The sequence below is a fragment of the Doryrhamphus excisus genome, chromosome 9 (genome assembly GCF_030265055.1).
Source record: "Doryrhamphus excisus isolate RoL2022-K1 chromosome 9, RoL_Dexc_1.0, whole genome shotgun sequence".
Lineage (NCBI taxonomy): Eukaryota > Metazoa > Chordata > Actinopteri > Syngnathiformes > Syngnathidae > Doryrhamphus > Doryrhamphus excisus.
The window spans coordinates 246,608-271,490 of NC_080474.1; the positions used below are offsets into that span (position 1 = coordinate 246,608).

At 52.5% G+C, this 24,883-nt stretch overlaps 2 protein-coding genes across 4 annotated transcripts; both read left to right on the forward strand.

Moving 5' to 3' along the window:
* Positions 1-188: 188 nt before the first annotated feature.
* On the forward strand, positions 189-5,053 carry ska3 (spindle and kinetochore associated complex subunit 3). 3 transcript variants are annotated; one of them, XM_058083024.1, is made up of 11 exons: positions 189-479; positions 557-627; positions 1,225-1,396; positions 2,045-2,480; positions 2,548-2,603; positions 3,017-3,207; positions 3,273-3,476; positions 3,633-3,827; positions 3,892-3,944; positions 4,031-4,152; positions 4,229-5,053. In XM_058083024.1, exons 1-11 carry the CDS (start codon positions 353-355, stop codon positions 4,384-4,386), a joined length of 1,785 nt encoding a protein of 594 aa, XP_057939007.1. In that variant the 5' UTR covers positions 189-352; the 3' UTR covers positions 4,387-5,053. The 3 variants fall into 3 exon arrangements, with proteins under 3 accessions (XP_057939007.1, XP_057939008.1, XP_057939009.1); XM_058083025.1 differs by having other exon boundaries at positions 190-479; positions 560-627; positions 4,229-5,050; XM_058083026.1 differs by having other exon boundaries at positions 190-472; positions 556-627; positions 4,229-5,050.
* Positions 5,054-11,514: 6,461 nt separating this feature from the next.
* lats2 (large tumor suppressor kinase 2) lies at positions 11,515-23,504 on the forward strand. The gene is made up of 9 exons (XM_058082389.1): positions 11,515-13,055; positions 14,950-15,567; positions 19,354-19,486; positions 19,561-21,125; positions 21,729-21,956; positions 22,028-22,382; positions 22,444-22,626; positions 22,701-22,807; positions 22,927-23,504. Exons 2-9 carry the CDS (start codon positions 15,208-15,210, stop codon positions 23,437-23,439), a joined length of 3,444 nt encoding a protein of 1,147 aa, XP_057938372.1. The 5' UTR covers positions 11,515-13,055; positions 14,950-15,207; the 3' UTR covers positions 23,440-23,504.
* Positions 23,505-24,883: the final 1,379 nt, after the last annotated feature.

The window sequence follows — 24,883 nt, forward strand, 5'->3', positions numbered from 1 at the left end:
TTTATGGCTACATCCAGGCATACTGTACTGTACTGGTACTGTACTGGTACTGTACTGGTACTGTACTGGTACTGTTCTGGTACTGTACTGGTACTGTTCTGGTACTGTACTGGTACTGTTCGTGCCACTTTTCTTCATCGTGCTTAGTTAGTATGAGTAGTTACAGCCCAGTGCCAGGAGGGGGCGATGACGTAAGCACGGTTCATCCACACCACCGAAGAAGGACTTCCGGTTAGAGTGGCAGTGGCGCCCAAATTGAACAGTTTTCTCGTCCGCTACGTTGGCGGAAGCCGTAAAAGCACCTCCTTTGTATTTATGCAGCTATTAACAGACACTTAATTTAAGCCCGGAAATGGATCCTACGTCGCAGTTTTTTGCAAAGTTGAAGAAGTTGGCCGTGGCCCTCGAAACGGAGACGGCCCGACTCCAGCGCTCCTTTGACGGCCGCCGTGACAGGGACGACGACGACGACGACGACGGTAAGTCATGATACGGATAAACACAAGTGGCTTGCTTAATGATAATAACAAGAGTTGTCTGTTGTTCGGCGTCCCAGAAGTTCCAGAAGCAGCAGCGAGAGGCCAACGAGCTTATCACGACTTGAACTGTGATGTGCTGGGTTTGAAGGTACGGCCAAAACAAAGCATAGTCAAATGTCTGCTCTTTAAAAACTCAGCCTTTCCATCGTTGCACTCGCACAACCAGTGGTGTTGAAGACTCATAACTTTATTCATCCGAGACCCAGAGCGGAAGGTTAGCTTAACGACCGTAAGCTGTCCTGATGGGTCGTTCACGAACGATCTGGCTCTGAGAACCGGCTTGTTCATATCAAAGGCAGCACGTGAGGCGGATCTTTGCTAAAAACTGCAGCCTGGATGCTGCCTTTTGTTTTAGTTGTTTAATTGTTTAGTTGTTTTTGTTTTATTTGCATTTATATTCCCCCTCTGGTGTCCCCAAGGACATTTCTTGCTTGTTTTTTGTTCATAACTTTGGTTGTATTGCTCCATATCGCATGTTTTTTCCTGAGATGCTTTCTTGTCATGTTGCCACAAATAGATTGCAGTCCTGCGTGGAAACACTGAGCTGGCTGAATAGTGACGCACATTGGTATCCACTGTTGTTAGGCAGAAGTCTGCTCTCTCTTTAGGTGGCACAGATATAAAGCAGTGAGAGCCCCCCTGGGATTTGTCTTTTTTTCCCAACGATAATTCTGTGTTGTTACAGGGCCAGATGCAAGAGGCGCTTACCAAGCAGAAAACACACAGGAGGGAGGTGAACACTTTCATCCATGCCTGCAGGGCCGTGCAGCACAAGGTCGCTGAGGATATCCAGACACTGAAGGGACACTTTGAAAAATATGGCTACCTAGATCCTGCCGACGCACGCAGAGCGAGCAGTAAGCATTCTAGCACGCTTGGAGTTGGGCCTTCTTTAAAAGCTCCTCTGGGTTCTTGCTGTTCACTCACAATTCATTTTGGTCCCATTTACAAAGAAATACTGATCATCTGTTCCAAGGTCAAACTGTCATCTATGCTTAAAACAAGCTTACAATAATACTACAATACTACTACTTTGACTGTGATGACATGCAGGATGATATATGAAGTATTCTTAATTCTAAAATGATGTTCTAACTGAATTCTAACTGAAAAAAAAACCTTGGGGCCTCAGAGGTTCAACTGTTTATGGTAGTAGGTGCGTCTATCTCACCAGATGAAAATGTGACTAGGAAAAAAAGCCTCATGGAACTCGGACTGGGATGATAGATCATTGATTGTTTTACCCGCCAACATGGAGGAAGTGTAACATGGTAGAATGAAATGGCAGTAAACCGCCACCCCTATGTCTCCATCCATCCACCGCTTATCCTAACCGGGGTCACGGGCATTGTGGTGAGAGTGACGGTGAGAGTGACGGTGAGAGTGACGGTGAGCGTGACGCTAGTATGGTCCTGTGCCACCATGAGTGGAACAACACAATGAAATGCTCTTCATCCAAGTAACAGTATTTCCAAACGCCTGCATTGCTGCTTCCTGCGCTGAAGGTGGAGAAATGGAGGAGCGAGACGAAGAGTCGGGTCCAACGGAGCCTGCGGCTGAAGACGGCGACCACGAGGAGGAAGAAACTAGCGGTCCGCCATCTTCTCCTCAGATAGCCGCGCCACCCACCTTCACCGACGTGATGCAAACGCCCCGTCTCTCCGACTTTGGCCTGTCTGAGCTGCAGCTGAGGAGGAACCTGGCGAGGACGGAATGGTGCGCCGAGGTGCCGGCCATGCCCGAGATGAGCCTCCCCCACCCTGCGCTCCACGCGCCCTCCACGCCGCCTTTGCCCCTCACTCCCAAATGTGCGCTGCGTATGGACGAGGACGAGCTGCGGACGCCTCAGATGACCAACTTTGGCATCTCGGAGCACACCATGTGTCTGAACAATGACTTCACCATGGATCTGTTCCGCAAGCACGTCAACAAGCCTCCAGGGTAGACGCAAGCGTGCTTCTCCTGATCTTCTTCATGGCATCACGTCTCTATTTGTCTTTCCCTACAGACCAGCTCAGGACCTCCCGCTGGCACCAGACATCCCTCAGATGCTGCACAACCAAGGTGATCAAACATGGATGCTTCTGAAGGATCCTCCACGATTCATCAACCGTGGAGTCTCCCACAGCCGTCACGGCCTTTAACTAGCGGCAGCTTTAACAGCTGTGGCTGTAGGCAACCTCCACTTCATCAATAATCCCCCTGTAGAGCAGCGGCTGCGTTACCAGATTGTCTATGCCATCAATATGAAAATAGTCCATTCATAAACGGTTGTTGTGCTACAGAGAGCTACATTTTCCTTTCCACTTTCTCATGCACCCCATACCATGATTATTAAGTTGAAATATCAGCTTGTTATGCATAATGAATGTTCACATCTAAGGAACTATCAGCCCCCCCGGCTGTGTCTTAGGCAAACAGTAAGTACAGCATGGATATGACGTGTGGATGAACGCCCTTTCCTTCTTCATCGCCAGGCAACCTGGCATCTCCAGAGACGCCCGTGTTTTGCACGCCGGGGTTCAAGATGAAGAAAACAAACGGTCATCGCTCCCCGCCGTCGCAAGGGGACTCCCAATCTCAGGGTGAACCCGACAACCTGGCCACCACCCCTGAGGTCCCGACCTTCAAAACTCCTTACGTGAACCGCCTGGTCAGCACCCAAAAGGTAAAACGACGGACGCACGGCTGCATCATTTCACCGGGGTTCCCTGAACTGCACGTTTCTCGTAGAGCACGCAGCGTCCCGAGCCCATCATCATGCAACGTGACGACGGCCACACCTTAGAACTTCTGACGCCATCTCGCAACGGCTCTTGCACCCCCCCACGCCCGTGGGAGTATGATGTGCCAGAATTGCGTATCGTGGGTGGGGAGGACAAGCAGACGCTGCAGATGCCCAAGATGGAGTCCATTCTGGGCAACATTTTACTGAGCGTAAGAAGCACACACAAAACATTGTTTTATTGCCAAGGAAATCCAGATGGAATAGGTGCACATTCTGGAAGATCTAGAAAGATGTAGCGTGCGGGTTATGGTGTGTAGCTAAACGGGCATCACAGGCCCCCTACAATAACAATGTTGGCCCCCCAGGGGAGTAGAGCCATGCCAAAAGAGGCGCAGCCGTTTGACAGCAAGTCAGTGGAGCCGCCTGTCATGGACATCAACCAGGATGGAGGAGCCACGCGGGAGTTCTGCTTGGGCACCCCCCTCACCAGAAGGGAGTTCCGTGACGCCAGCACCCCTGAGATGCCGGAACTCAGCTCTGTGACGCAGGACATCTGTAAAGTAGGTTCTAGCGCTCATGCACGTGTGGCCGCTCTCTCACGTCCCCTGCTTGTGTGGCGCTCAGCTTGTCCTGCAGACTCAATCCAACGTCCAGCAGAAGAAAGCAGAACCCGCAAGGTGACGTCTGGCTAGCTTAGCCGCCTCCATGTGACGTACGCCAACACTTGGCCGCCAACCAATACAAGTTTTGTGTGTGTGTTCAGATGCGTGACTGCCGTCTCTGAGCACGAGTTCCACAGTTTGCCCGCCTTTCTAAAGCAGATGACCTTGAAGAACCTCAACAAGGCGGTCCGCAACATGAACAAGTACTTATCAGAGCATCCAGGTCAGTTCCTACACGTGACGGAAAATATCAGGACAAATTCATCAAGAAGTCCAACTGTCCCCGGCACCCCCTTCAGGAGACAAGGGGGACTTCCACATGGAGGAGCTGGAGAAGATGACCAGCGTTGGGATCAAGGCCCCCGTCTACGTGCTCTGCTTGAGCGAACTGAAGAGGCTGGAGCAGGTGGGAGGAGTCGGGAGCGCCGCCGTCTACAAACTGGCGTTGTGCAGCTGAGTGTCGTGTCCAAAGCATCACGTCTTAATCCTCACCGTTTCCATCCTTCATCGTTCATCATTCACACCTGGCCGCCATGAGCCATGTTGTGGAAACAAGGACTAGACTCCAGGGGTGTTACTTCATGGCTCCATGGCTCCAGTAAAGGTACAACTCGTATTTAGGAAGCCATTAACAGTACCAGCTTCTCTATGCTCCAACTACAAACAATATTCCATTAATATTCACTCTACTACTACTTTGCAAAAATTCACTTATTGTGGAGCCCATAAACAAAGGATGACTAATCTTTCTGGTTTTAGTAATCCTAATCCTGATCAGATTGTAGAACAAATGGAAGTATTTTGTAGAGCAAATGGTCTTCTGGCTGAGAATAAAAATAGATTCTTTGCACTTTGGTGTTGACATGGCAACCGTAAAAACCAATTAGCCTCTTGTGTGCTCTTAATGATCCATCATAAACCATCACAACACATCCCTGTCAATCATGCCCCGGACAATTGGCGTATTATTAGGAACAATAGTGAAGCTCTGAAGACGCTGGTGACCATTTCCATAAAAATACACGTTAGGACTGCATCATGTCTGACTTCCTGTTTCACTGCCAGTGGAGAGATGCTGCATGAATGAAGATCAGCGTCCAGCGGCTGGCTGGACCACAACCAGTCTAGGCTGATTCACCAGCGCCTCCGCTGGTTCTAGCCAAGTCCTGCACCATTCTCCATTTTCCATAGACCTGGTTATGTTTAGCGTTGATTGGTTAAGACACAAGAAAGCACATGAAGCAGACGTTTGTGTTTAATTATGACAAGCGGAAATTTGAAAGAAATATTTGGGATGATGACTGACGAGTCTTTGAATGAATCTTTGCTTAACTTCTAACACCGGTCACGAGTCCCCAAATGAGTGGAAATGGCCAGATCCATCTCATCTTCCCAGTTGTCAGGAATATGAAAATGTCTGTTCTTTTGGTCTTGACCACTTTCCTCCTCGGCCTCTTGAGGGACACCAAAACCAGCATCGCCCTGATTAATTCCATTCATTGCATTTTGTCTTGAAAATGTGCAGCTTGATGGCCCCCTAGTGGTCACAGGCCCCCTAGTGGTCACAGGCCCCCTAGTGGTCACAGTGGTCCAGACAATCCTGGGATTGAAGACTGCCAGGCTTTTCCTTCTCCTGCCTTGTTGCGTTCATGCCGTCCAATGTGTGGCCGTCCAATGTGTGGCCCCCCTGGGCCTTCTGAGCGTTAAGTTGGGCCTGCATGTCAGGGTCGGGGTCTTTGTAAGTCTCCAAGTGACTAATCAAGGCCTCCAGTAAGGTGTTGGAGAATTTCTTCATGGCCGCGTTGAAGTACTCTTCCAGGATGACTGGGGCCGACTTCTGATGGTTGGCTTCGTCCCCCAAAGCCTTTTTTAAAATGTCCTCCTGAGTGGCCAAAGGGACGTCTCCATCGAGTGTCTCTTGTGGGGGCGGGCCCGGCGATTTGCACCAAGGCACGTCTTCCTGTGTCACATGACCGTCCTCCGACTCCCCACAGGGAGAGATCCTGTCGGCTGTTGCCGCAGCCTGGTCCTCCTCGCTGGGCATATCAAGAACACCCGTGGACACTTCAGGAACACTTGGACTCTGAGGGGACTGCGGAGGGGACGCGGACTTTGATGCCCGCGCTCCCATTGGTTCAGCATCACGGCCGTATTCCACGCCATCCTCATCCTCACAAGGGGAGACGGAGGCAGGCTTCACATCTGCTTCCTGTTCCGCTAATGGCGATGGGCTGGACCACGTCGGAGCCAAATCCTTCTCCTGGTCCACGTCAGCCCCGTCTTCCACAAGGTCTGGCCATTCGGAAGTCATCATCACGGCAGGAGTCTCTTCAGGGCTCAGGGATTTGGATGCCAAGTCCTCTGATTCCACGTGGTCTTCCAAGAGATCCAACCTCTGATCAGCGGCCATCAGGACCGCAGCGCTGTCCGCACGCAGCTCCTCGCTCGGCGACGACATTGATGATTTGGACGCCACGCTGTCTCCTTCCTGTCGGACCACCTGATCGGCGTAGGGAGAGACCGCTGCCTCCTCTGGGGAATATGATGGACTCAAGTACTGAACCACCTCATGTTGAGCCTGATCATCATCATCATCTTCTTCTTCATCTGCACCGTCGTCCATCCCGGTCTGGAACTCTGCACACGGGGCCGTCTGGTCCTCTTCGGGCGCTGATGGACACTTGGGTGCTTTGTGGTCATGGATCTCATGTGAGTAGGTGGGTAAATACTCAGCTGATTCGGAATGAAAGTCTACTTCTTCATCCTCCTGAAGATAGAACTCCTCGCAGGCGGACAGCAGCGCTGGTGTCACATCTGCATCCTGCTCCTCTGGCAAGGACGGACTCGATGGGATGTCTTCAATCTGGGTGCCATCATCTTTGCCAGCATCCTGCATAATCTCATCCAGGAGGCCCTCATCCAGGCTTATGAAGGGGGGGGACAAGGTCTGGAGACACTCTTCCTGTTCCGGGGGTTCCGGAATTGAATCCTTCAGCAAATTAAAACCTAACTCCTGGAAAACGGGGCTTAAGGCCGGAGTCACATCTCGGGTCGGCTTCCCTCGTGGGGACAGGCTGAGGCACTTTGGCGCCACGTCCTCCTCCAGTTCGTGTTCATCCACCACCAGATCCAGCTCTTCGCCGGTGGAGACCTGGGGCGATGACATGGCGGCCTCGTTGTCGCCGTCGCTCCACACTGAGGTGTCCATGGACGCATGGATGCATGGATCGAGCAGATGGTCTCTGCGCACGACAAAATTGCCTTCCTTGGAGGGATCATTGTACTGGTCCATGTGGTGAACCAAGCCCTTGTAGATGGTGTTGGAGGCGGTCTTTATGGCAGCTTTGATGTCTGCGTCCAGGCTGATGGTGCCAGTGGAGGACGCCTGAGAACTGTTGTCATGTTCTGAAGACTCTGGGCTGACCGCACAAGTGTCTTCGTTATGCGGAGATGATAACCTGGAATAGTGGGACACCAGCCTTTCCAGTACCACCCCGTCTTCCTCCCTGTGGTCCAGTTCCTGACTGACGGGGCTCCAGTTTGTCTTGTATCCAATCTGGATGTCGTCATCAGAGCACAGTGTGGTGGGGGTGTCCGTATCGGAGGAGCTTCCGCCCCTTGACATCACATCTCGATGCGAAGCGTCTTTGGCGAGTGGAGACCTGTGTCCGCCGTCAAAGTCGCTTGATGGCCTCTCGTCGCCGAGGTGGAGCCCGTCCAGCAGCCCGGAGAGGAGCATATTTGCAATGTCGTCGGGGTCGGAAAAAAAGGGGTTTCTTGGGTTGGTCGGCTCCATTTCCCAATGTCAGGATTTAGACAAAGCTGTACTCTGGTGTCAAGTATCCTTTTGTGTACTCTTAGAGTAACGTGCACGGAAGTATGCTATCTGCTCGTCCACAAACCTCAGCTTTTTGTTGCCCACCAACCCCCGGCCCCCACATGACTTGACATAGACCTTTATGACTCCACGGCAGCCTTTATGATCGGCAACCTGGAGCCTTAGATGACAGTTGGCCAGTTATGACTCCGGACAAATATCACATCCGATGACTCCAGCCTTTATGACTCGAGACGACATCGTCGTTATTGCATCATCAAGTCCTGAGGGGCGGCCCCGCTGGAGTCACGTCATTCGGGTGGCACTGCTGACTATTTAATAAAGTCAACGTCGGCAGCTGAGCCGAGTACGTATCCTTGGGGAACTCCTCGGGGTTGGGATGTGAGATGTGTGGGATCCAATATTCAACAATAGGCTTAAAATGCAGCAGCTCATACACCACCGACTGGCAACCAATAAAGATTAATATACGTTTATGACTATTGGCCTCTTTTAGCTATTTTCATTTGTACATTTCAGGAAGGCAAATCTTGAATAATAATCCTTTCTGAATGTTCCTAAATAGGAACTTTTACTAACAAACATTTAAAATGACTTTAAAACATGTCATGAAATAGTTTTACTCCCGATTGACACCGCTGATTAGCAGTTAAGGAGGCTGATAACTGATATTCGGATATTCATTTGAAGTTGAAGTGTAAAAATGAGCTTTAGATTGGTTTCATGGCCTAATGATGTTCATTCAGCAAATAGCACAAAGAAAGAAATATAAAAATACCTCCGGAAGAGCATGGAGTTTGTAAACTCGGATTCTAACCTTCGGATGAAGTGTGCAAGCCACTGGGCGTGCTGGGGCTTTCTCAGCCAATCAGGTGGCGCCGTGGGTGGAGCGATGCAGGAGGCGGGAGTGGCGAGGGGCGTGGCTGTATGTGAGCCTAATGGTTCAACTACTAGTTTTTACTCCTTAGATAAACTGGCTTCATAAAAGGTAAAACACATTGTTTGGATGTAAGAGGATGTCATTTATATTTATTCTTTTTTTAATTGGCCCTCTGCATAGTGTAAAAATAAAATGAATTCATTAATAGTGAGATTTATTTGATCAGATATTACAGTTTTTATGACTGCAATTTTCTTCCGCATATAACACGAAGCGAAGATGTTTTGTTGTGTTGGTTTAGCATATAGCATATTAGCATGGTTTAGCATGACCTACAATTTGTTAGCAAATTGAATGCACAAAGTGTATCAAAGTGGCCCAGCACACTGAGATATTTCCATTTATATATTGTATACATTAAGAAGATTAAAGCTTAAATGACTTACGTCGTTTCGTCATTGTTTTGTTTTCGTCCATTGTAATGACGTCAGCGGTAGACCCCGCCCCTTCCCGCCCATCGTTCGACGAGACGGCCGCCATTTTGGGAGTCAAAAACACCCGCCAGGCAGCTAGCTAGCCGCTGCCTTTGCTATGGTCCATACGTGTGTGGTGGCCGGCTGCAGGAACCGAAGGACGCCCGGCACCGGCCTGTCCTTCTATCGCTTCCCCCGGGACCCCGAGAGGAAGCAGCGGTGGATAGCGGCCGTCAACCGGCAGGGCTGGGTGCCCAACGACGGCAGCCGGCTGTGCAGCACGCACTTCATCTCTGGTAGTACACTTCTTCCATCTCTGGTAGTACACTTCCATCTCTGGTAGTACACTTCCATCTCTGGTAGTACACTTCTTCCATCTCTGGTAGTACACTTCTTCCATCTCTGGTAGTACACTTCCATCTCTGGTAGTACACTTCCATCTCTGGTAGTACACTTCTTCCATCTCTGGTAGTACACTTCCATCTCTGGTAGTACACTTCTTCCATCTCTGGTAGTACACTTCCATCTCTGGTAGTACACTTCCATCTCTGGTAGTACACTTCTTCCATCTCTGGTAGTACACTTCTTCCATCTCTGGTAGTACACTTCCATCTCTGGTAGTACACTTCCATCTCTGGTAGTACACTTCCATCTCTGGTAGTACACTTCTTCCATCTCTGGTAGTACACTTCTTCCATCTCTGGTAGTACACTTCCATCTCTGGTAGTACACTTCTTCCATCTCTGGTAGTACACTTCCATCTCTGGTAGTACACTTCCATCTCTGGTAGTACACTTCCATCTCTGGTAGTACACTTCCATCTCCGGTAGTACACTTGCAACTATTAGCTAACTATTGTTATTAGCTAACTATTGTTATTAGCTAACTATTGTTATTAGCTAACTATTGTTATTAGCTAACTATTGTTATTAGCTAACTATTGTTATTAGCCATTGTTGCTCCTCTCAACGTCTTTGTACGTTGAAATAAAGTTAGTGTTTACAGTGAAGTGGAATAAAAGTTCCGGTACATGTCAGGGAAGTGAGTTTTCCACTCATCAAAGGATCTTCTATCTGTGGTTTGTTGTGAAAACGCTTGAGCAAATACGGGAACACAAAATGCTGCGTCCTCCTTTTCTGCGTCCAGGTAAACAAGTGAAGAACCCTCGTTCACCCGATTATGTCCCTTCCATCTTCACCGCCGCTTCCTTCTCCGCTGAGATGAAGGAGCCTGGTCTGCTGGACGTCCCGGACAAGCAGGAAGCCCGCGTGGAGGCGGCCAATGCCTTGCTCTTCCTGCAGCGCCAGGGCGGGTCCGGACTGGAGCGCGAGTCCAACATGGAGGGCAGCGCGTCGTCCTCAATGAGTGCAGACGACGACGACGAAGATGACGAGTCCGTGAGCGACGACAAGGATGAAGCATCCGCCCTGACCTCCAACGCCTCGGTCAACTACGACGACGTCCTGAAGGCGCTGAGGCGAGAGAACCGAGCCTTGAGGGAGTCCGTGGAGAAGATGTCCCTGTCGGAGAGCTCCTTGAGGAACGACGCAGAGAAGGTGAAGTTCTACACGGGCTTGCCCAACTTCTTCGTGCTGGAGACGGTCATGCTGCTCCTGGCGCCGCACATGGACGCCATCAGGACCGTCAAGCTGTCCAAGTTCCAGCAGCTCCTGCTCACGCTCATGCGCCTCCGCCTGGACCTGCGCAACCAGGACCTGGCCTACCGCTTTGGCGTCAAGGTGGGCACGGTGGTCAGGACGGTGCATCACATGGTCAACATCATGTCCTCCACACTGGTGCCCACCGCCGTCTTCTGGCCCTCGCGAGCTGAGCTGAGGAAAAACCTTCCCGCCGCCCTGCGCTCTTCCTGCCCCGACTGCGCCGTCATCGTGGACTGCTTTACGGTTCCTTGCGAGGGCCCGGTTGCCCACGGCAACAAGCCCCAACTGGGGGCGACGGCAGCTTGTAGCGTCCTAAATTACCTGATTGGGGTGGCCCCTCAGGGGGTGGTCACCTTTGTCTCCAGGGGCGTCCTGGGAAACGTCGGCCCCCGCAACCTGGCCGAGAGCAGCGGATTTCTGTGCAAGCTTCTCCCGGGAGATGTGGTCCTGGCCAGCCGGGATCTGGACATCGCCGACGCCGTAGCCGCCCGCGGAGCCCGCTTCGGGGTGGCGGGCGGCGCTGCGGCAGACGTGCAGGGCGTGCAGGCCCACGTGGAGAGGGTGGTGTCCATGGTGAGGCAGCGGTACGCCATGCTGGGCGGTCCCGTGGAGAGTCCCTTTGCCTCGGCCGCAGAGCGCACGTCCAACATGTCCACCTTCGACAAGATGGTACGAGTCGCTTGTGCCCTAAACAACCTCTGCATCTCCGCTGCGCCCCTTGAGTGAACGTTGGCGTGCTTGGGCCTGCCTCGGTCGCTGAATGGGGACACCCAAATATGAGGGACACGTGTCGCTATGGAGCGGAACTATCGACTGCTTGGAGGACACGGCACTGCAGCTCAAAGCCGGGAGTTGTAGTTTTTCAGGCACTTTTGTAGTCCTATTTTCTATTGGACATCATAAACATGTGGTGAAGACGGATAGCCAAGCCCCTAACGACACAGTACTTAACAGTGGACCGGTCCAGTGTGCCTTGTCAGGATGTTTTAAACAGAAAAACACTTTTGTTAGGATGCAATCTGAAAACCAACCAAAATGAATTGAGCTAACCTGGCAGTTGGCGCCCTCCAGCGGTCAATCCACAGAAGGCAGGACAACGGCTGCTGGTGATTCTGCCATTTCTTTAAAAGTTTAGCCTTCGGTAGTGGACAATGTAGAACATATATCAAATGATTTTATGTACGAGTTAATTTTATAGATTTTATTCTATTTTTGGCACACAGAAAGACAAATCTCCACAGTGAAAAGCCTTGCTAGCCGTGTATTTTTTTTATTTTTCACAACATAATCCCAAGTAGTGGACTTCCGGTTGGCCGTGTAGGCGATGATTGCACGACGATTGTTGTTTCTCCATTTTATTTGGTTTCTTCCTCGTTGGTTCAAGCCAGGACTTCCGCCTGTACGCATGTGTTTGTGGCGTCCACCGTGCTTTTATTTTTGCACTGTTTCCGGTGTGGAAGCTGACAGCCGGTTGCTTTACTGCCCAGACGGCTTGCTAAGAAAAGTTCGACTTTGGAGTAAAAAGTGAGGTGTTGAGGCTCCGGCTGGAATGTGACGTGTCCAGCTGGAGGCTCCAGGGATGGCGGACGGAATGCGGTGGTGGTCTGGTCGTGGTCCTAGAATTAGCGGATCAGCCGTTCCGTGACGTCCCACTCCTAATATTTTTCACCTCTTTTCTTCGCCACACCAGGAGAAGGTCGTGGGTGCTAAAGCTCTGGTTGGCATTGTAGCGTACTAGCTTGTGCCTAATGAAGTGGTCTGTGAGTGCTTCATAAAACACCGGAAAGTAGAAGTGCATATTTTTAACTTTGCATATTAAACTTTGGACAAAATAGCTCGGTGTGTGTATGTCGACAAAAGGTCTTCAACATGCGGCTCCACACGATGAGCCGAGTGCATGAAACCATAGAAAAGTATATTTCAACTCCTCCCTATTCAATACATTAGCTCGGCTGTGTCGCGGAGCATCCTCCCGAGTAGACGATCTTCGCCCTGGCCCCCGCTGCTGACGCGCGTCGGTCCGTCACGTGACGTGTGGAATGTTAACAATGTAGCGAGTGTCCAACTTTGTGCCTCGCTGCTGCTTCTTCTCCTTCTGCTGCTCCAAAATGGAGCCCGGGATCACCCCCTTTCCTCCGCTCCTTCGTCCCCGCTGAGGCCGCCCGAGGCACCCGAGGCCCGGACAAGAGTTCCAAGAAGGAGCCGACGGAGGACGACCAAAAGTGGCAATTGGACCGAATCGAAGTGATCGTCGTGGCCGCTTCTTCTCACATGGTGAGGACAGCCTTGTTTCTTTAGCGTTGATCGGAGTCGCCATGAAAGTTCCGGGGGGGGGGGGGGGGGGGGTCTGATGTCAAAACGGGAAGGTGGTGGTCGTGGGAACATGGCTGCGTGGGAGTGTTTGTGCCGTTAATCCCCTTCTTTTCGATCAGGCCAGTTGAGCCGCACACAGGACGCTAAAACTGGGCTTTCCACATTTTTCCACGGTCCCGTGTGTGTGAGGAGGGGGGGGGGGGGGGGTTACGGTAGACCAGCATAGCCGGCCTGGGGTGCTTTTAGCTCTCCCTGCAACTGTGCACCCTAAATAGTTGGGATTCCGTGTTATAATTATCCACGCGGGATGAATCGATTCCCTGGAAGGGCCTGAACTTGGCGTTCATGGTGTCCCTGAAAAGACCCGGAAAGTACACAAAGTACACGTTTGGAAGGGGGGGGTTGGTGGTATACCTGTATACCTTTGCTGTGGATCACTAATACACTTTGGGGGCATACCTGGGGGGGGGCATACCTGGGGGGGGGGCATACCTGGACCCTTTTGGCCGGGAAGAGTGACACCTTGCCATCCTGTAAGGCCCTTTGGTGCTGGACTCACTTGCCCCCCCCCTTTCCCTTTCAAAACATCATGTGATAACAACATGAAAGACGCCACACAAACAAAATCATCACCAAAGTTGGCATCTTTGGAAAAGTTGGAATATGGCAACGATGTGGGAATAGTTTGGGAATAGTTTGGGAATTAGATGTCCAAAGATGGAGGCCAGAAGGTCCCAATGGCGTTCCTAAACCACTCCTTCACTCACTCTTACTTTATTCACTCTTATCCCCCCCCCCCCCCCAGGAGAGACGCCCAGGACCTTCTGTCCAGGTCCCTGGGGTACGTCGTTACGCTGTTGGCCGTTTCCTGGTTGGGTACGCGTCCCCCTGATTGAAATCCTGACTTGATTTGGGTCCATAGACCTGAAGGTGTTTGCACGCTCGTAAAGATGTGTCCTGTACAGCGCGAGTCCGATTCCTAGCAGGGTAACCTGGCTCGTTCACAAGGTTTCCACTTCTCCATCGCGCAAGAATGAGTTTTGTTTTGTTTACGTTGAAGAGTGTTTTATTGCTTAACGTTCCTAGCGCTCAACTGTCACTGTACAGTTGCTACAGCTTTATGACAGCCACAGTTTGACCCTGGAACAGATGAATTGACGGAATGCGTGATTTCCGATGGCAGTGAATGCCTCACAGCGTCCCCACAATGTCTTTATGCAACTTGGACTGGCTGGAACACGTACCAAGAACACGTAAAGACCAAACGTGTAAAGGAGGCGTTGGCGGCCCTTTAAATGTTGGGACGGCCGACTTGTCCCACATCCGATGTTCCACGGGGGGGGGGGGGGGTGTTTACTGATGACAACGCTGCTCAAGTATGCGGTGACACGCTGACTCGTGCAACTTGTGCTATGCGCTGACTTGGGGGGGGGGGGGTTGCCTGGCTGGCTGGGGCCGGGGCCAGGAAAAGGGCTGGGGGGGGGGGCACATTGTTTTTTAGGAGTTCTTACAATCTTTAATTGTTGAATTATGAACTAGCACCCCCACGTGTTGCTCAATCAGTCTGACTGCATTCGGGTTTTTTTGTGTGTTTTTTTTTGGGGGGGGGGTCAATTCACCGAAAATATCATATATTAAAAAATGACTATAATACATTGGTAAAAATAGTTATAAAATATAATAAAAAACATTGAAATCTATGTGAAAATAACAGAAATAAAGTTGAAATGAAAGAATAAGGTGAAGGTACAATATTAGTATTACAATATTAATATTCATATTAGAAGAGATTGACCCCCCCCCCCCCCCCCCAGTCCGTGTGGGGATGCTCAGCGTCTTCTGTGGTTTTGTGCAGGCGCAGGTTGGCAGCATCACGGTTGGGTTCCGTGCCACCCTTGGGACCGGCTGCATCTCCTGGAATAAGCTGGAACCCGAGCCTTGAAAAGCACAGCATGGAGCGCCTGTAGGACCCCCCCCCCCCTACAACACCCCCCCATCGGAATCCACAGACGCTACCCAATAAGGGCCACAAGTCTTGGATCTATTTGCTGGGTGGCTAACTGAGCGTGTGAGCGGTTCCCCGTGCCGGGTGCCTGACCCGGGCACCTCCGCCATGAGACCCAAGACGTTCCCGGCGGCCCCCTATGTGGGCAACACCCGGCAGAGGCTTCAGGAGATCAAGGAGGGCCTGAAGCAGCCCGCCAAGATGGTGAGCCAGGCCCTGCACGGGGGCGGCCCGCGAGCCGAGGGCGGCCGCCCGGCCGACTGTAAAGGCGGCAAGGACGCGACAGGTCGGCAGCAGCCGGTGCGACCCCCGCAGAAGTTCAACAACTACCAAAATGCCCTGCGAGAGATCCGCAAGTCCCTCATGCCCTTCGCCAACGAGTCGGGGCCCTCCTCCGGGTCCGGGCACCCGGCCGGCGAGGTCAACCGGCAGATGCTGCAAGAACTGGTCAACGCCGGATGCGACCAGGTGAGTCCGGCGCGCCCTTTCCGTGTTGCTGTTCCCTGCTGCATGACGCTCCCGTATTTTGCACACGCAATATCCGGTATACATTTACCACAATAAAGGTATACATTTACCACAATAAAGGTATACATTTACCACAATAAAGGTATACATTTACCACAATAAAGGTATACATTTACCACAATAAAGGTTTACATTTACCACAATAAAGGTTTACATTTACCACAATAAAGGTTTACATTTACCACAATAAAGGTATACATTTACCACAATAAAGGTATACATTTACCACAATAAAGGTATACATTTACCACAATAAAGGTATACATTTACCACAATAAAGGTATACATTTACCACAATAAAGGTATACATTTACCACAATAAAGGTATACATTTACCACAATAAAGGTATACATTTACCACAATAAAGGTATACATTCACAAGAAAAAATCTGTAATTTATGAGAATAATGTCGTACATTTATGAAAAAAGTAGTACATTTGACAAAAAGTGATAACTTTATGATAAAAGGCCCCCCTTTGATAGCTGTCTCAGGCACTGCCTGCAGAAATAATGTTAATAACTTCTGATGGTAAGAATAGAAATCATCTTAATAACTCTAATTAACTCTAATAATTCTATTAATATATCCCCAGTGTGGAGATGTCTGGTTGCCAGGTGGATTTTCCAGCCGGCTGGGAGGCGGAGCCTTATTGATTTGGAACGCTAGCGTATTTAAGAGGCCCTGGGTCGGATGCTCTCATCTTGGCTGATATTCCCAGCGTGTGATGGGATGGTGATGGGAATGGCGATGGGAATGGCGATGGCCGTGGGGAAGGAGAAAAAGGCGCCGGGCCACAATGGAGGTCCCTTCCTGGCCCCCACGGCCGCCGCCATTGTCAGCGCTGCAAACAGGAAGGCGACATTCAATGGCAGCAGGGTGGATCAGTTCCTTCTGTTCCAGTCCGGTCCCCACCCTGACTGTGGCGTCCCCGTCTGTGGGGCAGCATTCCATACCCTCTCGGGACAAACGTATGGCTCACAACTCATCGGGGCCAGACATGTGGGACAATGGTGCGCTTCCGGCATTCCTGGGGGGGCTGGGTGTGCAGGAACACTTTTGGGGTGAACTTGCAGGAAGTCCACCGTGGATGGCGTGGAGGATGAGCTGGAAATAATTTGGTATTTGGTCACTTTCACGGGTAAAGCAGGACAGGGTCAGTGTTTCCCAAAAGACTCCAATTTATTCCCGATGGCATGGTGTTTCCCAAAAGACTCCAATTTATTCCCGATGGTATGGTGTTTCCCAAAAGACTCCAATTTATTCCCGATGGCATGGTGTTTCCCAAAAGACTCCAATTTATTCCCGATGGCATGGTGTTTCCCAAAAGACTCCAATTTATTCCTGATGGCATGGTGTTTCCCAAAAGACTCCAATTTATTCCTGATGGCATGGTCCCACCAGCATGATTGGCCTCAAAACAGGAACGCAAATCACGGAAAGCTCCACTTCTTGCCTCTGTGCCCCTTTCCATGGGGGGTGGCGTAGTACAGGAAAGGACGGGATGCTCCTTGGGAAGAGCGACGCCTATTAACTAAATAAATACTGTTAACTTAGTATTAACTAGGCTGCACGGCGGTCGAGTGGTTAGCGTGCAGACCTCACAGCTAGGAGACCCGAGTTCAATTCCACCCTGGGCCATCTCTGTGTGGAGTTTGCATGTTCTCCCCGTGCATGCGTGGCTTTTCTCCGGGTATTCCGGTTTCCTCCCACATTCCAAAAACATGCTAGGTTCATTGGGGACTCCGATGTGAGTGTGAATGGTTGTTTGTCTATATGTGCCCTGGGATTGGCTGGCCACCAGTCCAGGGTGGACCCCGCCTCCCCCCAAGACAGCTGGGATTCTGTGGTTTACATAGGAAACTTGTTGGGGTGTCACCCCCTGCCCCCCCCCCCCCCCACCTCACCTCACCGCTCACACCCGCCTCTTATCGGCCGACCTCGTCTTCTCCTCTCCAGCTGCAAATCAGCCGATTGGCTCGTTGCATAACTCGCTCTTTTTTAGGGAGGAAATGTTTTAGAGGGGGAGGGGGTGGGGGTGGTATGCCACGCATCCAGATGACAGGAAAGGGTGTGTGTGTGTGCGTGTGCGTGTGTGTGTGTGTGTGTCCTGCCTGCATTTTTCCCCTCCGTCCCCAGAGCCCCCCCCCCCCCCCCCCCCACGTATGGAATCAGTGGTGGTGGATTTTATGTAACGACGACGACAACAGGATGTGACTTGCTAGCATGTGTTGGTGCACCATCATGTCTTGGTGGGGGGGGTTGGCCTTTGAGGAAGATGATGATGATGATGGTGATGTTTGGTGCTCTCATCCAAACGTGTTGACCATGATGTCCATGTTCAATAAGACACGCCCAATCAGGCCGTCACACGTGTTGGAAATATGTTGAGAAGCACATATACACACGTAATACACACGTAATACACACATAATACACACATAATACACACAAGAAAAGTGTAGTACTCAGCATGATTATTGTTCTATGTTATTGATCATATATCATAAAGGAGGTCTGTGTGGGGAAACATAAGCCATTATTCTGGATTAACGAATCACCTGGCAGCGTATTTATTCCCCCCCCAACGGGAAAAGAAGCCCACATGATCCAGACATGAATATTTAGGGTGCTGCGTTCTTTTAATGACAGGAAACTCCCATCCGTGTTGGCTCACAGGAATCTCTCCGACTGCTCCACGCTTCCTTTTCCCTGTCAAAGTGCAGACTTATCCCATCCATCTCTGGAATGCAACATGGAGCGAAATTCTTTGGTGTGATCGCCACTGTGATCATAATCCCCCCCCCCCCATCCTAAAAAGACAGTGAGTGGTGATGGATGTCCAGGGCAGGAGGAGGTGCTAAATGTTGACCTCCATGCCAGAAGGCTCCATGAAGGCGTTGAAACGGGAAGGGAAGGGAATGCAAGAGAAGGATCCCGCCCCTCTGCTGCACATCTGGGACGAGCAAATCCTTCCAAACGGCCGTGGGTCAGTACGACACCTCCCTGGCAGGGACCAGGGATCAGTCACTTTTCCCGTCTGTCAGGCATGACCTACATTAAGGAGAGAGAAAGAAATCATTCCCAGGCTGCAAATTACAATTCCCATCTTCCCATCTTCCCATCTTCCCATCTTCCCATCTTCCCATCTTCCCATCTTCCCATCTTCCCGCCGTCGTTTGACCCACTTCTGCTGCGTGTGTGCGGGTGTTGTTGTGCTTTTATTGTGACAAGCGCAGGAAGTCTGTTTCATTTGACCTTCATCAAGGAAATCTTTTTTGTCAGGTCATTATTTCTAATCAGCAGTAATAACATAGGTACGTTTTGGGAAAATATCAGCTCCCAACTAAAAAAGGGAGATAAGCGGCTATTTGTGACAAGATACTTTGGCTTTGACGCAGATGAGATACCTAAACACCTAGAACAACATCATCAACACCAAACGGATCCTTGTACATCCAAATAACCATTCCTTTCCAAATATGACTCCATGAAGCATGTACCTTTTCATATTTGGAAGTAATCTATGTGTGTACATGCGTGTACATGCGTTACTATGTCTCTCCTATACGTTACCTGCACACTACACTCCTTCACACTACACTCCTTCCACGTCCTCCTTCCTGTGTTTTGGCCATTGGAGTCCACCTGCATGCCCACCTGCTAATGAGCATGATGGCCACCTACAGGACCGGAGCGGAACTGGAACTGTTTTGTGCTCCACAGGAAATGGCGATCCGGGCACTGAAGCAAACAGGCAGCAGGAACATCGAAGCGGCGCTCGAGTACATCAGTAAGATGGGCTACCTGGACCCCCGCAACGAGCTCATTGTCCGCGTCATCAAACAGACGTCGCCAGGTACGCCGACACGCCGACACGCCCATCATCCTTATTGCCTTGATGGTGACCATGCTTATCTGGTGCCGTTTCAGGAAAGGCAGGAATGCCCCCTTCCATGGACCACCGTCCTGCAATGGAGGCCTCGGGTGATGCCACAGGTGCTATGCCTCCTTACCACCCGATGGGGGCCCCCATGTATGAGAGTGTACCTGCTTTTGGGCCAGAGGGACCTTACATGGGTCCTCCCCCCGTCATGAACTACATGATGCCTCCGTCCGGGACGGCACAGGGCCCCCCGATGGGGAACCCCATGGGTCGTCCCCCCAGCATGGGCGGCTACCCGCCAGTGATGGCCACCCAGAGTAACCCCGCCAACACCATGTACCCTCCTGGGGCCCAGCAGAAAGGCTATCCCGGGGGCATGGATCAGCACGGGGCCATGATGAGCTACAATGTCCCAGCTCAACCTCTGCAGCTTCCGCCCCAGCCCCCAGGGGCTCCCGTTCCAGGCCCCCACTATGACTACGGCCATGCCAGGCCTCACTTAATGGAGACGGCGGGCTACGGAGTCAAGAGAACCGCCTCCTTTCAAAACAAGATGGCGCCCCCAGACAATTACGTCAACATGGGCCAGGGCGGGCCAGGAGGGGGCGGGGGTGGCTACCCCACCAATCTCTACCTGCCCTCTCACTCACACCCGCGGCAGGCAAGCCCAACCTCCCACCAAGTCCACATGATGTCCCGTTCCCCGGGTGGGGTGCCAGCCATGGGCCCGGACTTTCCCGATCTTCCCCAGAGCCTAATGACCCCATCCAGGGCGAGCCTCAACCTGGACATGTACGAGCACCACTGGGCGGGGCCTCCGGGTCCTGAAGGGCCCCCCCCAGCCAGGCAGCCACAACCCCAGGGACCCTTCAGGGGTGAGGTTCGGGTTCCGAGCAGAGCCAACTCATTCAACAGCCGCTCCGCCGCATCCAACGGCGTTCGGCCCACGATGACTGCACCCCCTTCAGGTGGAAAACCGGAACCTTCCCTGGGCCCCCCCAACACCATCACGGCCGTCACCTCAGCCCCCATCCAGCAGCCGGTCAAGAGTATTCGGGTGATGAGGCCGGAGCCCAAGACCGCCGTGGGGCCGTGCCACCCCGGCTGGATGACGGCCCAGGCCCAGGATTCATCGGAAGCGCTGGCCTACATGGCGGAGGAGACGTACTCCCTGGAGCCCCCGCAGGAGCCACGCTGCCCACCTCCGCCTTACCCCAAAAACCTCTTCATGCCGGCGGCACCCGGCGAGACCGGCACCCTGGAGGGCGCTGCAGCCGTCATCGGCAGGGCTCAGGACCTTAGCAACGCCGCTTCCAGAAGCGCGCACGGCGGCAGCGGAGGGAGTGCCAACGCGGACGACGGAGACCAGCGGGTGAAGGAGAAGACCAAAGTCAGCAAGGGGGACAAAACCCTGAAAGACAAGAAGCAGATCCAGACGTCGCCCGTGCCGGTGAGGAAGAACGGACGTGATGAGGAGAAACGAGAGTCCCGCATCAAGACCTACTCGCCTTTCGCCTTCAAGTTCTACATGGAGCAGCACATCGAGAACGTGATGAAGACCTACCAGCAGAAGCTCAACCGCAGGCTTCAGCTGGAACAGGAGATGTCCAAGGTAAGGGTCTTGGAGTCGGGAGGGGCATGGACCAGGAAGGGCTGACATGTTGGATCCGTCTGGCTTGGATGGAGCGTGCTGTGATGTCATCTGCTCCGTGTATGGCAGTCGGTATCAGGCTGACTCAGTTCTGGTTCTGGTCCAAGTGGTTTATTTTGGGGAGGTGGGTTAGTTGGTGCCAACAGTTCTTTGTCGGCCATGATGCAGTCTCTTGGTGCACCGTCGGCCTTGGTCAGTCACATGGAGATTAGCTTTAGCAGCTTTAGCTGGAACCTGACCTTCTTGCTAACTTATCTTTGGACTGTTTTCTTCACTTTTGGCACTTTGACCTTGTACCTTTTGACCTTTGACCTTGTATTAGAAAATGATCGCTCCTGAAATACAGTAGTCCACTCTCGTGTTTGAATGACCTTCAATCTTAATCACGGTCGTCTGGGTTAGCCGTTAGCTCTTCCATCGCCTCCTGATGACAGACGGTAAACACGGGATCTAGCCTAGGGGGGCAGTATGGCCAAAACCAGAAGGAAGTACGAATACAGCACCGTACAACTGTAAAATAAATCCAAAGTTTGACGCTGACCTCCTTCTCGTCTCCCCGCACAGGCCGGCCTGTCGGAGGCGGAGCAGGAGCAGATGAGGAAGATGCTGAACCAGAAGGAGTCCAACTACAACCGGCTGCGACGCGCCAAAATGGACAAGTCCATGTTCGTCAAAATCAAAACCTTGGGGATCGGCGCCTTCGGGGAGGTGTGCCTAACGCGTAAGGTGGACACCAGCGCTCTCTACGCCATGAAGACGCTACGCAAGAAGGACGTCCTCAACAGAAACCAGGTGAGCTCCTCTCGTCGTCGTTCACGCGACTTGGCCGCTGTGACTGACGTCCCCCGCCGCCGCGGACGCAGGTGGCCCACGTGAAGGCGGAGCGCGACATCCTGGCGGAGGCGGACAACGAGTGGGTGGTGCGTCTCTACTATTCCTTCCAGGACCGCGACAGCCTCTACTTCGTCATGGACTACATCCCCGGGGGCGACATGATGAGCCTGCTCATCCGGATGGGCGTCTTCCCCGAACCCCTGGCGTGCTTCTACGTGGCTGAGCTGACGCTGGCCATCGAAAGCGTCCACAGGATGGGTTTCATCCACCGCGACATCAAACCCGACAACATCCTCATCGACGTGGACGGGCACATCAAGCTCACCGACTTCGGCTTGTGCACCGGCTTCCGATGGACGCACAACTCCAAGTACTATCAGAAAGGTGAGCGGGATTTGTGGGGTCCCGTCTTCGGAACGACTCACGGTCCCCGTTGTGTCCGCAGGGAGCCACGTGAGACAGGACAGCATGGAACCCGGCGACTTCTGGGACGACGTGTCCAACTGTCGGTGCGGGGACCGTCTGATGACGCTGGAGCAGCGGGCCGATCGGCAGCACCAGCGCTGCCTGGCGCACTCCCTGGTGGGCACGCCCAACTACATCGCCCCCGAGGTGCTGCTTCGCAAAGGTGGACTGCAGGAAGCGGCGTCGTACTTGGCCCCGTTCGAGGTGCTGGTCGGTAACGTGTGTTTGTGTCGCCAGGTTACACCCAGCTGTGCGACTGGTGGAGTGTGGGCGTCATCCTGTTCGAGATGCTGGTGGGGCAGCCGCCCTTCCTGGCCCCCACTCCTACAGAGACCCAGATTAAGGTCAGTGCGGTCTGGACTCCTGATGATTCCTTTTGGTGGTAAAGTGGCTTGTTGGCGGGCGTCTTCTGTGTGAAAGACGAGACATGTGACAGGAAGTGACGTGCACCCCCTGTCCTCAGGTCATCAACTGGGAGAGCACCCTGCAGGTGCCCGCGCAGGTCCAACTGAGGCCGGAAGCCGTGGACATCATCGCTCGCCTCTGCTGCTCGGCGGAGGACCGCCTGGGGGCCAACGGCGCCGGCGAGATCAAGGCGCACCCCTTCTTCGGCAAGGTGGACTTCACCAGCAACCTGCGGCAGCAGCCTGCCCCCTACCGGCCCAAGATCGCCCACCCCATGGACACGTCCAACTTTGACCCCGTGGAGGAGGAGGGCGGGCCGGGCGCCTGGAGCGACAGCGGCGACAGCACCCGCGCCTTGGACGCCCTCTGCTCCCCGCACGGAAAGCACCCGGAGCACGCCTTCTACGAGTTCACCTTCCGCAGGTTCTTCGACGACAACGGCTGCCCCTTCCGCTACCCCAAACCTCTGGAGGCCGGCACCGGGACGGGCCCGGAGGAGGAAGAGGAAGCCGAGGAGGACGAGGAGGAAGAGGAGGAGGGCGGTGAGGGATGTGAGCCCGTCTATGTGTAGACCGGCCGACCCCGCCCATCACGCTTCCTACGGCTCCTCCCATGGCCCGCCACCAAAAAGCCCCACGCCGGCTCCAGGCCGGCTGGCGGAGTCTGGTAGGAATGTAACACAGGTGGGAATCCCTCGGCTCTCCTGGCTCTTCCTTCCATTCCTTATCGGATCCTGGTCTTGGACCGACTCCAGCGTGACTTTTAAGCGAGCTTTTACACTGAAATATCACGTGAACAGGAAGTCGGTGGGACTGAACCAAAGCCAATCCCAAAAAGGGGGTGCAAGTTTCCTAGCAAACTGCAATGGCCATTTCATGTGGCGTTACCAAATATGACCACGACCCCCCCCCCCCCCCCCCCTCCACATTCCACTGGGACAGCTGGTGTACGACACCGTAAGCACCAAATACAGAAAAGCCAGAAAATCCACTTTGTCAGGATCAACAGGAGACTAGTTGGTCCTCTTTGGGACTGCTGCTTCTACACGGCAGGGGGGGCGCTGTCACCCCCTGCTGGACTCTTATAGACCCCCCACCCCCCACCCATGGAAAAAACAAATCCTCTTCAGAATGAGAGGAGCCAGATGAAGACCCCCCAGTTGGGAACCCCCTCCAGACTTCCGTTGGGTCATCCGTCGGCATCCGACAATGTTCTACGTCAGCTCATTCGTTGACTTGGGCCCCCTAGCAACATTGCTAATATGAAATATGAAATATGAAATATGCAACAACAGTATCGTACTATGCAAGCCAATACTCCTGTTTTTGTCATTTCATATCCATGCTTACTACTTCCTGTTCAACCACCACTTGTGTGGTCATGTCATGTCATGTGACGTGACGTGTCAGCAGACGCCTTTCAGCAATCAAGAAATGTTGGCCATATGCTGCAATATGCAGTGAAATCCTCCATAATTCCCCATAATTATTCCATGATTGCGGACGGACGGAGCTGCGGGGGCACGTGGTCGCCCCAGATCTCAATTCCACGCCGCTGTCGGTCGTCCCGACTTTAAAGCGGCTCGCGTGATGGAGGAGGAGTGGCCAGCAAAGCCAATGGGACAGATTTTAGCCCCTCTTTTTCCGGCCTGGTGGGTGGGAAGGTCGTGGGAAGGTCGTGGGAACGGCGGGATGGACCTCCTCAAGTCCTGAAATGATTGGGTAGAGAAAGGCCACGCTCTTATGGCCAAGTGCAATACCATGACGTGTCCTTATCTCCCTCTCCAAGTAGTGGAAGGAGCTGTGTACACATATACTGCAGTATGCAGTATGCAGTACTATATGCGTACTACTTTCAGTTACATGTGCTGCTTTTCACCGATTACAAATGTTTTGTTGCCGCCTAACCTGGTGGATGATGATGATGATGATGATGATGATGATGATGTATGAGGACCGTGATGGCTGATGATGAGTCTCTGCCGCGCCACGTCCAGGCGGGTCCTGAACGCGGCG

Excerpts from the sequence above, each read along its gene's own strand:
- ska3 (XM_058083024.1), top strand. The coding sequence starts at position 353 with ATGGATCCTACGTCGCAGTTTTTTGCAAAGTTGAAGAAGTTGGCCGTG. Across the intron at positions 1,397-2,044 it reads CGACGCACGCAGAGCGAGCA|GTGGAGAAATGGAGGAGCGA; the intron begins GTAAGCATTCTA and ends CCTGCGCTGAAG. Across the intron at positions 3,477-3,632 it reads TGGGCAACATTTTACTGAGC|GGGAGTAGAGCCATGCCAAA; the intron begins GTAAGAAGCACA and ends TTGGCCCCCCAG.
- lats2 (XM_058082389.1), top strand. The coding sequence starts at position 15,208 with ATGAGACCCAAGACGTTCCCGGCGGCCCCCTATGTGGGCAACACCCGG. Across the intron at positions 15,568-19,353 it reads TCAACGCCGGATGCGACCAG|GAAATGGCGATCCGGGCACT; the intron begins GTGAGTCCGGCG and ends TGTGCTCCACAG. Across the intron at positions 19,487-19,560 it reads CATCAAACAGACGTCGCCAG|GAAAGGCAGGAATGCCCCCT; the intron begins GTACGCCGACAC and ends GTGCCGTTTCAG.